The sequence below is a fragment of the Ips typographus genome, linkage group LG2 (assembly GCF_016097725.1).
Source record: "Ips typographus isolate SLU linkage group LG2, UJ_Ityp_2.0, whole genome shotgun sequence".
NCBI classification, from domain to species: Eukaryota; Metazoa; Arthropoda; class Insecta; order Coleoptera; family Curculionidae; genus Ips; species Ips typographus.
Genome location: NC_138423.1, coordinates 1,767,792 through 1,785,234, shown reverse-complemented (window position 1 = coordinate 1,785,234; position 17,443 = coordinate 1,767,792). Strand labels below are relative to the sequence as shown.

Genomic DNA, 17,443 nt, shown 5'->3' with positions numbered 1-17,443 from the left:
GAACACACTCGTCATACACTTTTCTTTTCAGACAGATTGGTATAGCTCTATTAAACCTCTCTTAGTCTTCTGTAAGCTGCTTATGCTATATTGATTATTCTGTTCAGTTGCGCTGTTTGGTTATCTCTTGACATCCTAATTTCATGTCCGAGGTAGACATATTTGTTCACTAGATCGAGATCCCCTCTATCAAATTTTATGTTTCTGCTTGGCCCTAAATTTGTAATGTACTTCGTTTTTGAGAAATTGATCTCTGTAATTCGACAGCCGAACAAGCTTCTTGGAGTTCTTCTATCATTATTCTTATGTCCTTCAGCATACTTCAAGTTTGTTAAGTTGGTACGATCGATTCTTACACTCTCCATCATCCCAGTGTTGAGTCATTGTGTGTATTGATAAGGTTCAAATTGCCTTACCAAGCAGGTTTTATGCGATCAAACTAGAGACCTTCCAATTGGGTTGAGGGATTTGCGAGCTGCTGGAGTTTTGAAATTATGACACTTATTGTCAATTGTATCACGAATATTACACTTTAATTACACGTAGTGATTCTTGAGAAATAGGTAAGGTAAACTAGAGTAGGGTAGCTGAGTAAAGTGCTTGAACCTTAGCAGTGTCAGAGATAAGTTGCTTTATAGCAAGAGTACCTTCAAAGTGAAGGATTGGATTGATTTTTTTTTTACTTTTTTGACTTTTTTATTTTTTGGGCAGTATGACTTTTATGGCATATCCTACTCACCTGGGGTCGTGTTTCTGTAGTTTTAAAGTCCGACATTTGTTTAAGGGAGATTATTGGCATTACAACACCACGTTTGCCAGACGTGTTGGTGAGGTTTATTTCAGTCACCCATTCTGGCTCAGACGTTGTTTTCAGCTCTCCATTTTGGATCAGACGCTGAAGATGTTAGTTTTGGTCCGCCCCGAGTATTTGATTTCCTCGGTACCACCCATATCTGGGAAGTATTCTCCTATCCACAACCTAAGGAGGCGTCCGATGGGAGACTAAAATCTCCACATGGACAAATAAGATTAGAATTAAATAAAGACTAAAAACAGGGTTCAGCTTTAAATACTTTGCCCCAATTTAAACTTTTTCGTATCTCTAATAGTTTCCGAGATTCTAATGGTTAGGGTCGAATTTGAATTACTCTGCATTCCAAATTGCTTCCCTGAAGAGATAGAGAAAGTTTATATTATTAATATGTTATTATTATATTTTTATATTTATTACGTTTTGCCAATTTAACTGCTGCCGTTTTTGGGATATTTTTTTCCAATTTGGGATGTAAGGGACGCATTTGTATCTAGTAAGCAATAAGAATATACAAAGTGTTTTTTTTAGAGATCATGTTTTTGTTTACCATCCAGAACTTTTTTGTGTTAGATTGCTGAAATCTAAAGATATTTTTCTCAATTTGGTAACTTCTCTTTTGTCTTCCGTCTCTATTTGATTAATTCTATTAACTGAAAGGTTTAAAAAAAAAGTTTGCATTTATATTCAAGTTATTCTTATGTTACGTTCATTGTGAAAGAGGCATAAGTCTAAGTAAGTGTAAAAAACTAAATGGAATTTATTTACACTTCAGATCAACTTTTATTATATAACATAATAATAAACAAGACATTTCCGCTCTACAAACCTTTTTTGGCTTCTAAAAAAGTACTAATCACCTATCAAGACTTTTTAAATTAACTGAAATCCCACGGATTGCGAATACTCCAATAAAGCGACTGCTTCCTTTTCCTTTCATTTATAATTGGGTGAAAGTATCTATACCATCTGACAGCAATTGTCGGGGCATTAGATAGTACCGGTTCAGTTTATTCAAGATTAATGACAAAAGTAAAAGTTTTATAATTCAGCCGTTATTAGAAATTAATTTACCTGATGATGGAAAAGTTTCGATGGTAATCTTGAGGTTCTCAAGCGTGAAGGAATCTTTCACTGTTACGCTTTAGGAGGTTTATGAGTGATGAAAACAGGTAAAAAATCTTCTTCATTTTTTATAAACACAACAATATAAAAATAATATTAACAACATATTACACACTAAGACAGTTCAACAAGTAACAGGGCGCAAAAAATGACACTTTCATTCAAACAAACAACTTAGTTCCAGCCTTTTCCTCCATGGTCAACGTATTTCTCGTGTTTGGTTTCGTGGTAAACATGTTTGAATACAGGAACATGGACTGGGTATGGCTTGTTCACGTGAACGGGATAGTGCTTCTCAATTTCCACTTTGTAAGGTTTCTTAATGTAGACTGGCACCAATTTTTCAACATGGATGGGCACTTTCTTTTCGATTTCTTGTGGCACCAGCTTGTAGATTGGAATAGGGATGGGTTGGGGTACATGGATGTGAACGGGATAGGGTTGGGGAACTGGAACTTTGATCACTTGGGGAACTGGTACTCCTACAGGATGCGGAACAGGAACTCCAACTTTTTTAGTCACGTGGATCGGTACCGCTTTGGTTTGTTCGATGTGTTTGGTGGGATGGTGGATTTCGCCACCTCCTTCGTCTCCGCCTCCTCCACTAGTTTGCCAGCCTTGGTCCTCCTCTCCAAGTCCGTGGTCTTGGAGGTCGTAGCCTCCTCCAAGGTCATGACCACCGCTCTCTGCATATCCTGCTAATGCGGACCCAAATGCCAGAGCTAGCAAGAGAGAACTACCCTAAAATATGATGAATGTTTTAGTAATTACTCTTCATGTTGGATCAGAGAAAATCACTTTAAAGCAACTAAATATCCTAGGACTTCTTGAAAATTATTCACAAATCACTAATTTAAATAATACTTACAAACATAACTGCGTTCATTCCGTATGGGATGAGATCCGAAGCGCCGAACGTAAGAAAGTAAGACCGAAACTGATGAATATTGTTGAAAGTATTTACCTTTTATAAGAATAATTAGTAAGGGGGGCTTTAGCTGGTGAAAGGCTTTCATAATTCGTATGTATCACTTAAGTAATCTAGAAAAAGGTTTTATCAACAATAATTTGTAATTCGAGTATATAGGAACAACCTCTCATTTATTTCAGTAATTTTACCATTTTTTTTTGCTTCCGTGCTATCACCGCCGATCCGGATTTCAAACAGATAATAGCCAGTATTTGATGCAAAATCCATAATATAACTTCTAATTATAGCATCCGATAACAATTTATTGATATTATATGCTATGCTAAAGTATGTTAATGATCTTTTTGGGTCAACATTATCCAAGAAATTTTGACATTTTGTTCCTTCTTGACAACTGTTGTCAAGTAGTAATAAGAATGTAACTTTCTAGGGATTAATTAAATATGATGAAATGTACTTTCTTTCTGCAAAACTATAAAATTGAAATATGTAAGGTTCTCTGCAGACTTTGTGTTATAATGACCAAACTAGTCATACCATTGTTTAAAAATCCATCTTTATATTATTTATAGTATTGGAATTATAGGTAACTGTTTCCGCACTAGACAAATATACATTTACTCTCTTATAACTCTTGGTTTGTTTGAATTCGTTCGTCGTTCGACGTTCAGGGTGATATTTAACTAAAAAATGAGTTTGACGTTTCAAGATTCATGTAATTTTATTATACAGAAAAAGTTTTATGGATAAGGTAGATCCAAAAAGATCGTAAATAACCTCTACAGTTAGGAAAATTTCAAAACTATAGATATTTTGGAATCGCATGATAAGAAGAAAGAAGGAAAAGCAAATTCATGTTTTAGAAAAAGATGGGGTAAACTTTGGGACAGTGACAGTGGTCAGTAATCTAAAACGGATGCGACGTCATTCAACATTTGGTCACGTCACCACTTCATCACTGCCGATTCTAGAAACGTTTAGTTTTGTTTCCAATGAAGTTAGAATTGTGGAAGTTTTCTGTTCTTCTTATGATGTCGTGCTTTCAGTACCAGTTGATGCTTCTTCGGAAGCTTTTGTAGTCGAAACGCCTACAGATGTTGATTCAGAATTAGAAGAGGTAGTGAATTCTATTGGATAACGGGTAATTATTAATAAGTTTTTCTTTCTGTTTCAGGTAGACGACAATTCAGGACCAACCAGCAAAGAAGAGGACCACAATTTCCCCCAGAACTTCCCCCTAGTTAGCGAGAATTTTATTCTCAAAATCTGGGTAGATCTTTTCCGCAATTATCCCGGTTCTAACTGGGCTCTGACTGCACTCCTGGCACTTCCCCCGATTTGCCTACGCGCGGGGGAAGTGGAGGTAAACCATCCCTCACTCACCAACTCCTCAAAACTTTAGGATGTAAAAACATACAGATGAAAGCCGGCGGTTTGGACATCCTATAGTTTGTCAGAACCACCAGAGATGGACGAGCTGACGAAGAAAGAAGAAATGGAGGACAAGAAGAGCGCCAGAAGAGCCCCTCCGTCAGCATCCTTTTCCCAGGTCAGAAGACGCCGATGCAACTCTGGAAACTTCTCCAAAGGGAAAATTCCTAGACTTGTAGCGACTTCCTCTTCCATACCTATCCTTTTGGTCTTCATCGATGGGAGGGTAAAAAGCAGTAGTCTTGCTTGACCCATCTATCTGAGGCCGCTTCCCAGCCAAAGAAAATTGGCGCACATTGTGAGATCTTTCTTTACCACTGCAGCTTTTGAAGCATTAACATCGGCACCTAACCTAACTAAATCTTGACCGCGGTAACACGCGGTGTTATTTTTGTTTTGTATTGGCCAAATTTTCCAACACAGACTGTGTTCGGCTCGACCCTGGGAATTGTCGACCCGGAGATCTTAAAAATCTAAGTTTTCCAACCCGGAATTTTCCGAGCAGAGCACCCTAAGACCATGCTAAGAACAGGGGCACTTTGAGCAGGCACCACCGGTGTTCCAAACGGAGGTTCCAAATAAATTCTACATGTTGGAAAATACAACACCCTCGGAGTTTTTTAATAAGAAATAGGTCAGAATCAGAACCATCAAGTCTCAACTCACTTAATTAATTTAGTTTTTTTTTTCCAATTTTTATAGCAATATTGTAAAATTTTTTGTAGTACATAACGTAACGGTTGGTCTTTGATTTCCTACAGTGTGTCCGAGTGTGTTCAAATTCAGCTAGAATTTTTCTCATGCAGAGTTTTTTACGTTATATTATATTATACAAAGATATTATAATATAACCTGGTAGACTTGTTGGAGGTATTTTTTAATAGTATATTTCATTACCAGTTCAGAAAAAAGGTTTTTGAACGATACTTTTCATTATCAGACTCTGAAAAACGTTCACTTAAACATGTTATTAGGTTAATACCTTAACATTGATAGTGACAAGATAGTTATTGTTGTTATGCTGGTTGTTATCGTATTATTACATTTTATTTAAAGCGCACTGGAAAAATGTCAATGTGTTATAACTGATTTTAGCTGCAACTTGAGCTCATATTGTAGCATAAAATCAGCGTATTAAATCATTCCATATTGGATAGTAATCTAACGTGTATGCCGAATTCCAGCTTAGATACCTTCAAAACTAGATACATAATGTCGTCTGGGCAACAAACAAAAATTCTTAAATTATTAGTTCTCGAAGATATTCTAAGTTTTCAAGATAGTGAAGTCATCGTAAGTCGACCTAGATTGTGTAACTTGTAGATTTGACTTTGATCTTGGTACAGTCTGTCAATTTCGTTAAAAAGTACTACCTAATTAATTAAGCTATTCTTTTAGAATCAGCGCTTTGAAATGATGTTCATTTAAGTTTATGTAACTTCCAAATAGTATACTTTAATCCTTTAAGTTGGATTTGACACGACTTTTTTTATTTATATGAATTTACCTTAATTTTTTTAAGTTTAGGAAGCACCACTGTTAAGTTTAACATGAAATGGTCTCTTTATAAATAAAGTTATTCTGAAATGTTGATAAAGATATTCAAACTTGTTTTTTAGTAAATTTAACCGTAAAAATTAACATTGTTCTGCGTCGATTTAGATAGAGTCATGTTTACATCTGAGCAATTTTTTTGGGTCTCTTTAAATAGTTGCACAAGCAACAATTTCTACTTTAACCTTGTAAATAAATTACTTTGTTTTTCTACCTATAAACTACACTATCCTGAAGCTTAAAAGTCGATTATAACGATGACTTCATTATTTATTTTCAAGTTTGCTATTAAATCCGTCGTAATATAGAAACTAAGGAATTTAATCAGTCCATCTTTCCCTTTCTGTAAATTTCGTATTTCTTCAAACTGCCAACCATTATTCATTAACTCATTCTTCGCGGACCAGAGAAGGTAGGTGAGATCGCTTAATTATGTTTTAAAAACACGCATGACATGAAATCAGAACGACCATTCACATTTACCATTTCAGCTGCCGGCATTTCTATCTACAGATTCAAGTACCACACAAACAAACGCTGCCAATGAACTCTACCACTTCTATATCACGCATCATCGATGTTACGTATTACGAGCAAGAGCAGGAAAATTCCTTCTTCCTTCCATACGATTTAAATATGCAGAGAAATCTAACGCTGTTCGTGTGTATAAAGTACTACTTTATTTCTACATCCTATACGGACCGCATTTATTTCCTTATAAAGATTGTAAAGTGCACTTTTGTAGCATATTTATAACATTACATTAGGCGATTATCCTACAAGATCGGTTCAGAGGACGTCTGATTATCTTTATTCTCTTTATCTTCGCATAATTCACACATGGTCACCACTGGTTCTCCTGTATGATTTGATGGTTCAGTGGTAACACTACTAAGATTTGTGGTTAGTAGAGTAGACAGTGATGACGTAGTCTCCGTATTTGATGAGGATGAAGCTGATATAGTGGAACCACCTAGAGATGAAGAAGCTGAATTCACTGAAGAGGATATTGTCCCTTCCCCAGTAATAAACGATGAATTATTTCCTTCTAGACTAGATAGTGACGAACTAGATTCAGGAGTAGAAGTAACTTCAGTAGATGTATTTATCGTCATGGAAGAACTTGTGACTGATTCACTAGACGAGACTGATGAGCCGATTTCACTTATTGAACTAGACACCAAACTGCTAGCTGCTTCTTTTGTTTCTTGTTCAGATGAAGACAGTAGTGACGTAGCATTACTTGTTGAAGAAGATGAAATGGTTTCCTCATTAAGTGAAGAGGACGTTGTGGAAGTTTCTTCTCCTTTGGGAGTGGACAGTGATGAACTAGCTTCACTTGTTAAAGCCTCTGAACTACCTCCTCCACTTGATGTAGTTGAAAGCAACGTGGTATTACTACCTTCTTTAGGTGACCCTATTTCTTCTTCAGAACTTACAGTTGGTTTAGTAGACAATAAGGTAGTGCTAATTTCATTTGTTGAAGATGCGATAGCACTATTTTCAACTTTTAATGAGGCGGCACTGGTTACCCCACCCTCACTAGAAAGTTCAGACTTGCTGGAAAGAGAATGAGTACTGCGCACTTTCTCACTGAATGTTTCCTCATCGCTGCATAATTCACAAATAGTCACTGCTGAGGATCCTGTGTTATTCGACTCTTTCGCTTCTGTACTAGTTGCTTCTCCAGCAAATGATGACAAACCAGCTGCACTGATTGAAGAAGATATTTCACCAGATGATTTTGTGGAACTTTCCTCTTCTTTAACTGTAGTTTGGCTTGTCTCAGTAGAAGATATTGTGTTGGCTAACGAATGAGCACTGATAGTCTCTGCTGTTGTTGACTCTGAACTAACCATACTGATTGAAGAGACTGAAGAACTGCTTTCTAGACTAGGGAAAGATGAAGATGTCGAAGCACTTCCTTGTTCTTTTAACGGACTGGAATTTGCCTGAGCATTCTCTAAAGAAGACTTGCTAGACATAGGCAAACTAAACTGGAGCCCCTCAGGTAATGACCCTTCACCACTGCACAATTCGCATACTGTTTCCACCGACTGTCCAATGTTTTCAGTTGATATACCGGAAAAAACGCTGCTGATTTGTAGTGTGGATACTGTCGTAGACCCTTCTTCTTTTAGCGTTGTAGCTAAACTCTCACCACTTTCACTAGAAGTACCTTGACTTCTTTCTAAACTAGTAGATTCGGACGTTGTAACAATCTCTGCTGAAGATGCACTTGTCGTAGACCCTTCTTCTTTAAGTATTGTAGAAGAAGTCTCACCACTTTCACTTTCCGCGGAACTAGTAGATTCGGAATTTGCCACAGCCTCTTCTGAGGTTGTCCTTTTACTGGTCTTTACCTTCTCGTTATGACTACTAACTTCAGTGGTTTCAGAGAAATACCCAGAGGATTCATTGCCTTCCATTTCATTTATGTTGGTTTTATTATTTAAATGACTGTGTTTTGACTCAGCTCCCTTTTCTTCCACCTCATTGTCATTTTTTAGCTTTCCGGCATGCATACCCTCAGTTTTCCTGGTCGTGCTTTCACCAATACTTTCCAAGTTACTGGACATACTAGTTTCTGTAAAGTAATTGGTCAGTTACGTTATCACACAATAATAGTAATTTACGTATTAAGGGCTGAAAGAAGAAGATTACAGGTCCTTCTTTCGGCTCATGGTACGTATAACGTTTTACACAGAAATGATAGTATGGTTTATTTTTGCAACTTGAGATGAGTAGTTTTTCAACTTTTTACTTTATTTAATTTTATGATTTTACGGCACTAGTGCCATAATACCTATTTTATTGTATTCTTAAAGTGCTTTACCACAGTAGGGTAGTAAAATCAATTATTATGGCACTAATACGTAATTCAAAGTGAATCATTACCATGCTAGTCGTAGATAAAAAATAACTTACTTTCATTCTCATATCCAGTTTTCTCAGACTCAGTGTGGCTCAATGTGGTCTCTCCCATGGTACTAGACTGACTCCCAGAAGACTCAGGCCCTGAAACAAACCAAAATTACTTCATTCTTATTATTTCGTGTCATACACCCTCACCACCCATCACAAATATCAGTCTGGAAATATTGGTAACCCCCACTACTTCATCATCTTCATTGTAAATAGTATGCTCCTCCATTACTCGAGTAAAATGATGTGTACCTGTGCGACGTTCGTAGTCTATTAACTTGGAAGTCTTTGGTATAACTGCTAGTCCTATAAATTCAGTATTTGGAATTTCAGCATTGCCATGTCTTTCCAAACTCGTTTGATTTCCTTTAGTTTGAGATATGGTAGACTCTGTGGTAGTAATGAGTTCTTCCAGACTGCTTGTTATTTCAGTAGTAAAAGCTTCTGCCTGAGAGCCTGAGTATGTAGTTTGTGTTGTTGTTTTATCTTCACTTTCAGTTGTTATTCTAGATGACTCAGTTTCAGTTTGAGTTGTTTCAGACTCTGATGTATTTTCATTTTTCGTTTCAGTAGTTGCTTCTGATGATTTACTCAAAGATTGAGTACTAGTTTCAGATGATTCCAATTCACTTGATGTGCTAGAGGTAAAATGTTCAGTAGTACTCAAAGTCTCTGGCGAACTTGGTGCTTCAGACTGAGTCATAGTAGTGGACATTTGTGATTGTGTTGGCAAATTACTAGCACCTTCAGTTGTAGAAATTTCGCTTAGAGTACTAGAAACTTCTTCTGATTTTGTTTCAATTGAGGTTAAGCTAGTGGTAGTTTTCTCTTCTTTTGATACCTGACTCTCATTACCAGTTGATGCTTCTTCTGATAGTATTGTAGTCGAAACGCTTTCAGATGTTGATTCAGATTTAGAAGAGGAAGTGGATTCTAAACTTTCGCTACTGCTAGTAGCTCCCTCAGTAGATGCAAGAGTAGTAGTTTTCTTTGAAACTTCTGGCGTTGATTCCGTTGTAGAAGTTTCTTCAGATGATGCAGATGTAGTAGAGGTTTCTCCGGTACTTGTTTTAAACGAAGCACTGCTAGAAACTGCTTCCGAAGGTTTTATTTCAGACGACTCTTGTTCTGAGGAAGCAGTTCCACTAACTTCACTTGTGCTTGAAGTTTCTTGAACTCCTTCAGATGATGCTGGACTAGTTGAAGTTTGTTGTTCTCCTGTTCCTTCACTTTCTGCACTTCCTGAAGTTATGAGGCTTTCAGATGTTAGGCTAGAAGAAATTCCCTCAGATGTTTGAGACTCTCCCGATATTTGGCTACTAATTTCGATTCCAGCAGAAGAAACTTCAGTTGATGTGGAAGCATTGTTGCTACTTGGTTCAGATGGGTTTTCTGTAGACTTTACGCCCTCGGATAATTGAGTACTGGCTGATTCTTCAGCTGAAGAACTTGAAGACTGAACACTTTCTGATGATTCGCTTGCAGCAGATTCTAAACTAGTACTTTCAAACTTTTCAGTAGATATTTCTGAACCGCTAATGGATGTTGCAGTTTCTACTCCAGTGTTAGGTTCAGTACTGGAAGATGAAATAGTTTCTTCAGTGTTTTTCTCTGTTAGGAGCGAACTTTGAGAAGACTCCACTGTTGCATTTGATGCACTACTTGTTGCTTCTGAAATCGTACCAGACGCTGCTGACGTTTGAGCTGTAATGTTTCCTGTAGTTTGAAGATCACTAACACTTTCACCTGATGTTGTAGTAGTCGAAGATTCTGATGTTGGTTGAGTTTCAGATGAGGAACCCTCACTAGCAAGGATGGAAGTGTTTAGCTCTTCACTTTTAGTAGAGAGGTTTGAAGATTCTGAAGCTGACGATGTTAAATTTTCAGTGCTCTTTAGCTCTGTAGTAACACTTCCTGAGTATGTAGTTTGTGGGGATGTTTTTCCTTCACACAATATGTCACACATCTCATCTATTTCATTTTTTAACGGTTCTTTAATCGAGGTAGATATTTCATTGGAAGTTATGTTAGATAATTCAGTTTCAGTTGACTTGCCAGAACTTTCAGATTCAGCTTTTGTTGTAGAGCCTCCACTGGAAAGTTCAGTCTCTACTTTAGTAGCCATGCTGCTTGTTTCTGACGAGCTGCCGGAAACTGCAGTGGAATTGGTGACGTTTTGGGATACTGTTGTGCTTGGGGCAGTTCCTCCACTTGCTTGTGAATTTTCGGAGAAAACAATTTCAGAAACACTAGGAGACGTGTGCTTTTTAGTAGATTCAGTTTCGCCTTCGCATAGCTCGCATGTAGTAAAGATCGCTTCTTGTGTTGTAGAGTTTCCTGTACTTTCCGATTGCACATCTGGAGCAAAATTTCAAAGTTATCATTGAATGCTTCCAAGCTGTTTGTAGTGCGTTAAACAACCTTTAAAATAATGTTAAATACCTCCCTAAAATATTATTACCTTTTCCTAATTACCTTTTTTCTGTCTTGTTGCAGCCTGATTCATCTGAATGGCAGTGGTTTCTATTGCTTTTGGACTGCTTTCAACACTAAAATTAGCTGCCTTAGGTGTTGCTGGTATTGGTACTGCTTCTGTTTCTACCTCACATATAGTCTGCTCCGTCTACAAAACCCAACATAAAATACGAACGTACAGTGTCTCACATTCACCTGAGTAGCTTTTGCTGTAGCAGTAGTAGCGGCTACACTTTCGCAAGCATTCATATCAGATATAAAGCCCAAAATATCAGAATCGTTTTTCCCTAAAAGTTCATCGGCAGCAGCAAACATTTCACTGGCAATGGCAGCGTCTTCTGTGTCAGTTTCAAACTCCATAATGGAAGATACTTTGTTTAAAGCGTCTTCATCTTCAATAGATCCCTGCAAAAGAAAATCATCAAGTTTTCTTAACACCTCCTCAACCTGAATTCAACCGAACCTGGTCACCTTCAACGTAATCGTCGCCTTCGTCATCAATTGAATTGGACCCTTCATCAGTTGCGGATTCACTAAACTCTAAGTCTAAAGTTGGGGCTGGATCAGTCAAGAAAGATCTTTCGGTTTGCAGCAATTCATCAGCTTTGTTAAACAGCTTTGCCTTTTCTAGTGGCCTGAGTTCTTCCACCGTAGTCTTTTTAAATAAATGCATATTCTCTTTGATAAAGTATGTGGTGGCGTTTGCTTCCATTTCAGAAATCAACTCCTCATCCAAATTGTCTGGGTCCTTAGTTTGTAGTTCGTTAGAATTTGATACTGAAATTGATGCGTTTAGCATGGGAGCTGGAAACATTTAAGACTTACCATCTCCATAATCTTCCCTTTTGTATTTCTGGTAGTCTTGATTTAAATCGTTCACAAAAAATTTTGCTAATCTTTTCCTAAAAAACGCGGCAATTCCTCTCTCTTTAAAACCTTTCCAAGCTTTCCCGCGGCCCCCATTCTGTTTTTATTCTTCTGCCATATTCTTGCTTTTATTATTCCATTCATAATGTCATCGTAAGGATTCTCGTCGTAATTGGTCGCCAAGTATTTAGCCCTTAAGCCAGCCTTTTTCCCACTCAAACTTCGTTTTTCTTTTCGTTGCTGACCTTTGACGTTGGCGATCTTATCAAAAATAGTTTGGATTTCTTTTACCATTTTCAAATCTTTCTGCAATTTGGAGAGCTTTTCTTTCATTGCAGGGCTTTCGGCATATTCTGGAGAAAATTTATCGGGTTTGGACACTGCCGGGGAATACTTGGCTGGGGGGTTGGGGGGTGAAATTGCTGGAGTGGTAATTGGCACTTCAGCTACTACAACCTCTTCCGCTTTTAGAGATTGATGATTGAGGTCGTTGAGGGCTTCCATGATTTGCTGAGTTTCGTCGATGCACTTGTCAGATTTGCACTGTTTACTTGAATCCAATATCTGTAAAATGGATTTGTGTGTTCAACTAACTCAGTATGTATACTATACGCACTAAAACAAGTTACAAATTATTTAATAAAATTGAGATTTGAATTAAAGTTGTGACAATTGCGCGACCAAGAGAAACATGGCTAAACCACTTTTGTAAATCAGTGGAGCTGGGTAGAGCATGTTGCACGCCAGAACGGTAAAAAATGAAACATTAGGGTTGAACTTCGGCGACCCAAAGAAACAACGAAATGTCGAGGTAGGCAACAACGGCGCTGGATAGATGATATCAAGGAAGAAGTAGGTAGAAGCTGGTTCCGGATAGCACAAAACCGGCAGAAGTGAAAGAGACTCGGAAAAGAGACACCAATGAGGTCCAAAAACGGATGGAAGAAGGCTGAAGAAGAAGAAGAAGAAGCAGAAGAAGAAGAAGAAGAAGAAGAAGTTCATTAACTCTATCAGGTCACCCTGTAAAGTATTTGGTTTTTTCCACTAAAGTCACTTTTAACCAATTATCTACTTTTACGATATGAAACTTACCCCAACATTTCCAGGAGTCGATATGTCCAACCCTTTCAAAATGCTGCTAATATCGACTTGAAACCCACTATCGACTAACTTGGATTCATCCTGCACATTCCTTTTACGTTGCTTCGTCCCTTTTGGGTATATGAGAATACCCGGAAGTACATCCATTTGTGGCGGTAGAGTGGGAGGTGTCACCACCATACCCAAACTTTCACTTTCGACGTGTGTGCTGGTATTCTGAATACCGGTAATATTTTGGATACCCCCGATATTTTGAATACCGCCGGTGTTATTAACTAGTGGTAGAATACCACTAATGTTTGAAGCATTCTGAATTGGTGGAATTACATTTGGTTGGACAGGAGGCACACCAGAATTTGGTAGTGGTAGTGGTGGATTCGTTTCGTTCACTTGACGTTTCGCACGCTTGGTGGTTGCCTAAAAGAAAACCTTTGAAATCCCTTGAAAATCGCTTAATGTAACTCACCTCGTAAGTTTCCGCATGTTGCTGTCTATGCATGATTTCCATTAAAGTTTTCTTAACTTCAGGGGAGTTCAAGTCCAAGTTCAAACTGTTCTTGATTTCCGGATGAGTTTGGTTAGTTGGGGGAGTTAAAGGAGGTACCAAATTTGGCACGACATTTGTAGGTACATTTGTAGTTGCGGAAGTCAAAGGTGTTTCAGGCTTGATACTTAAAATCTTCTCCAACATAAACTTTTCTTCCGCAGAAGCGTTGTGCCTAATTCCTGCTACTAGGAGTTGCCCCTCGGCAGGAGCCACTGTACCAAAAAATAATGGCATGTAGGTGTAATTACTAGTCAAATTTTGGTCCTTAGATATGGATTCTATCATCCTGTTAAGCTGGTCCTCCCCATCCGGATTAATATTTCTATGGCCTCGAATATGGTAGGTTCCACCACTTCTTCGTTTCCGTTTACCGCGTTTTTTTAACAATTCCATCTGTCTTTTTCTACGTTCCAGGTAATTTTTGATGCATTTTTGTGTTTCGGGATTTTCAAGTTGTGTTAAGTCTTTTACGTTTGGTAGAACCGATTTAATTACGAATTTAATGGGGTACGGTTTAGTGCCATCTTTAGATTCCAGCAATCGACTAATTAGTACACTTTCCAGTAGGGGAATAGGAAACAGACCTTCTATGTGTTTACAGTTTGCGCATGCTGGATCTTCAGAAATAGAACTAAAGTCTGGAAAAAATTACAAATATAAGAAATAGCGATTGCATAAAGTTGTTAGTTTTGTTTGTTCGAATATAAAATCAAATTTGTTTTCGTTGTTACAGTTTTAAAAAATTAATATTTTTAGGCCCGGTTAGCACAAAGAATTAATTGTAACAATTTTAATTGATATTTTATATAGGGTGTCCTGAAATGATATCGCAAAAAAGTGAAACAGCAAATTTCAGCTTCAGTATGATAATAAATCCACCCTGTATATACGTTATACTTAATAAGTTTATTACCAGTGTAGGGCAATCACTACTGTCTACCTGGGTTATTGTATATTTTACTTTAAAATGATTCAATTTTAATTAAAATAATTCAAGGATTCAAATCTGGTCATCTGGGAGGTTTCCAAGTTAATTTTTGACACTGAAAATAGCGAAAAAACAGGATCTTTGAATTAAAATTTGTTCTAAAACTAAAATTTGAATAAAAAAAGTTTGTTCGTCTTAAAATTTGGTTTTTCATACTGCAATCCATTGTGTGTGTGTCTGAAACTGGATTTCAAGCACTAAAACTAGTAAGGAAATCAAGACAAAGATTGTTGCGCATAAAACTCATCTTTTACTACTAGAAATAGTCTAAAAGTTGACTTTTAAGGCTAGAAATGACTTTACTATGACTAAATAGGATTCAAAAGTCTCTTTTCAGGACAAACAATTCAATTCATTTTTAAAAATTAGTTTTCAAGACTAATATCGTAGCATTTAGTGTCAAAAATGTTTACTTTCATTACTGAACAGTCTGAAACTTTTGTCTTTTACTATTATAAAGAGACTTAAATTCAATTGTTGAGTTTTAAGAAAGATCTAAAAAGAAGTCGAATTTCTTAGAAATGTTCCATGAGTGTAGAAGTCACTTTAATAGTAAAGAAGCTAAGAAGAACTATGGACAGTATACTTAAGGCCTGATAAGTCAAAACCTTTGTAAAGATAGTCTTGAAACTCGATTTTTCAGGCTGAAAACAGCCTTAAAGTACTAAAAACAGTCTATATTTTTAAGAAATGCTCGAATTTTAGCACTGAGATGTCTAGAAGGTATTTTAATAGTGACAAAGCTTGAAATAACATTTTTAAGCCTAAGGAGAATGTAAAAATTGTTTTTTAGGTTTGCTATGTCTAAAACTTGGTGATGATAGTCTTGAAACTCGATTTTCCAAGCTGGAAGCAGTTTTAAAGTACCTATTAAAAATAGTTAGTCTTCAAGTCAATTTTCATGAACCATAATGTCAATACCCTGTATTTAAGACTATTTTCAAGACTAAAATATGGAAATTTGTCTTCAAATTATGAAAACTTACTTCAAATGCAAATTTTAAGCATCTGATGTCACTTTTCATTGGTTCAGAGTCACTTTTTGGTGTCCAAGTCAAATTTCAAAGTTTAAATGTATGAATTTGTAGTCAAAAATTCTAGAACATAGTTCTTCATGTCTACAAGCCAATTTTCACTACTAAAGTGTTTCAATTTTCCTGAAAACTATGACGACTGACTACAAAGACAGTTTTCACCGTTTCAAAGTTAATTTACTGGTTTGTAAAAGTAAATTTTCAAGACTAAATCCTTTCAGTGTGTCTAGAAACTATGAAAACTGGCTACAAAGACATTTTTTAAGCTTCTTAAGTTAATTTTTACCGTTTCCAAGTCAATTTTTAAGGTGAGTTGGGTTGGCTTTGGGTGATTGATCATAATAACTCAATTATCTTGTAAACGAAGTGTCAAATTAGAATTATATAAGAGATTTTCAACTTTTTTCAATTTTTGAAAAATATCCAGTGACGTAGAAAATAAGGCGGAAAAATTAAAACCATCAGTATCTATGCCACTGAACAATTTTGACAAATGTCATTAACATTACATAATGAGTATTAATCTTATATGTGCTTGTTCTAAATTTGAACAAAATTACTCCAACGGTTTGACAGTTATGACAAAAGCCGATTTTTTTAAACTGAAATTTGAACGACCGTATTTTCCTTATGAAGCATCTTTCAGGAAAATGCCATAATGCATGTCAACTAATTTTTTGATGGGCTATCGAATAGTTGACATTTAAAACTCGACCACTCTGTAAACCCGAAGTAATGTTTCACACTTAATTGTAAAGAACCAAATTTTTTTAATAAATAAACACAACGGATCAATGTTCACCAAAACTATGTTCTTTTTCAATAAAAATGTGTAGGTACCCTTGTTATGGATTACTCTTCAGTTGCTTTTATTAATCGTTGCCTCATTGTATGCAAATATGAATGATTAGGTCAGATTAATCTCTATAACGTAATTTTAAGCTAGGTTAAGCTAAATCCAAATTTGAATGTAACAGTTGAGATACCAAAACGACACAGTCAAAACCAAACTTTACTAGTACTTTGGTGACATCAGTCATAAGTGCTCTGTTGTGACAAAAACATGGAATTAGGACGATAAAAATATCATAAACCACCTCAAAATTTTAAAAACCATTTATACCTTGTATAGTAGCATCATATAACACTTACCGTAAACATCTTGAGGTACATAGGCTTTATCCATGGTATTTCTAGCTGAAATTTGTGACTTTTCCACTTTGTTGCATTTTGGAGAAGCAACTCTTGGTACAACTCGTATAATATGACTAGAACTATCTGAATCGTCTAAGTTTACAGTTTCGTGTTGATGATCAACGCCATGTTTAGGGCATATGCTTAAAGTGTCCTTAAAACTGGAAGGGTTGTTTGCAACATTAATTAAGCTGCTTTTAGACAAGTCGTTTTCTTCTTTAAATGTTTGTTCCGGATTATTTTGATGCTCCTTTTCAACGATATCGTTAAAATCCGATACCTCGTTGAAGGAGTACTTGGTGTTTTGTGTGCTTTCGATCAGAAGTAGTAATGATACAATTTTTACCCTAAAAAAAGCAGCAGTTTTACTGACAGTTTGAGAGGTTTGTATAGAAAATTACTTACAGGCAACTAAAGGCATTAAACGGCATCGAAATAAGTCATCCAGATAGTAAATTTT

General features: G+C 36.5%; 2 protein-coding genes across 2 annotated transcripts; both read right to left on the bottom strand.

Annotated features, from left to right (window-relative positions):
• Nucleotides 1-1,991: 1,991 nt before the first annotated feature.
• Nucleotides 1,992-2,963, bottom strand: LOC145724886 (uncharacterized). Its single transcript, XM_081973363.1, has 2 exons — nt 2,805-2,963; nt 1,992-2,677 (listed from the first exon to the last, which is right to left on the bottom strand). Exons 1-2 carry the CDS (start codon nt 2,820-2,822, stop codon nt 2,111-2,113), a joined length of 585 nt encoding a protein of 194 aa, XP_081829489.1. The 5' UTR covers nt 2,823-2,963; the 3' UTR covers nt 1,992-2,110.
• Nucleotides 2,964-6,513: 3,550 nt separating this feature from the next.
• On the bottom strand, nt 6,514-17,414 carry LOC145725570 (uncharacterized). Its single transcript, XM_081974365.1, has 12 exons — nt 17,389-17,414; nt 16,942-17,330; nt 13,687-14,405; nt 13,212-13,637; nt 12,300-12,683; nt 12,078-12,216; nt 11,716-12,029; nt 11,448-11,657; nt 11,253-11,400; nt 8,925-11,135; nt 8,781-8,870; nt 6,514-8,439 (listed from the first exon to the last, which is right to left on the bottom strand). Exons 1-12 carry the CDS (start codon nt 17,412-17,414, stop codon nt 6,629-6,631), a joined length of 6,867 nt encoding a protein of 2,288 aa, XP_081830491.1. The 3' UTR covers nt 6,514-6,628.
• Nucleotides 17,415-17,443: the final 29 nt, after the last annotated feature.

Coding starts and splice junctions, on each gene's coding strand:
- LOC145725570 (XM_081974365.1), bottom strand. CDS start 17,414: ATGCCGTTTAATGCCTTTAGTTGCCT. Junction 12,684..13,211: donor CGACTCCTGGAAATGTTGGG/GTAAGTTTCATA, acceptor TCCATTTTACAG/ATATTGGATTCAAGTAAACA. Junction 11,136..11,252: donor TGCAACAAGACAGAAAAAAG/GTAATTAGGAAA, acceptor ATTTTGCTCCAG/ATGTGCAATCGGAAAGTACA.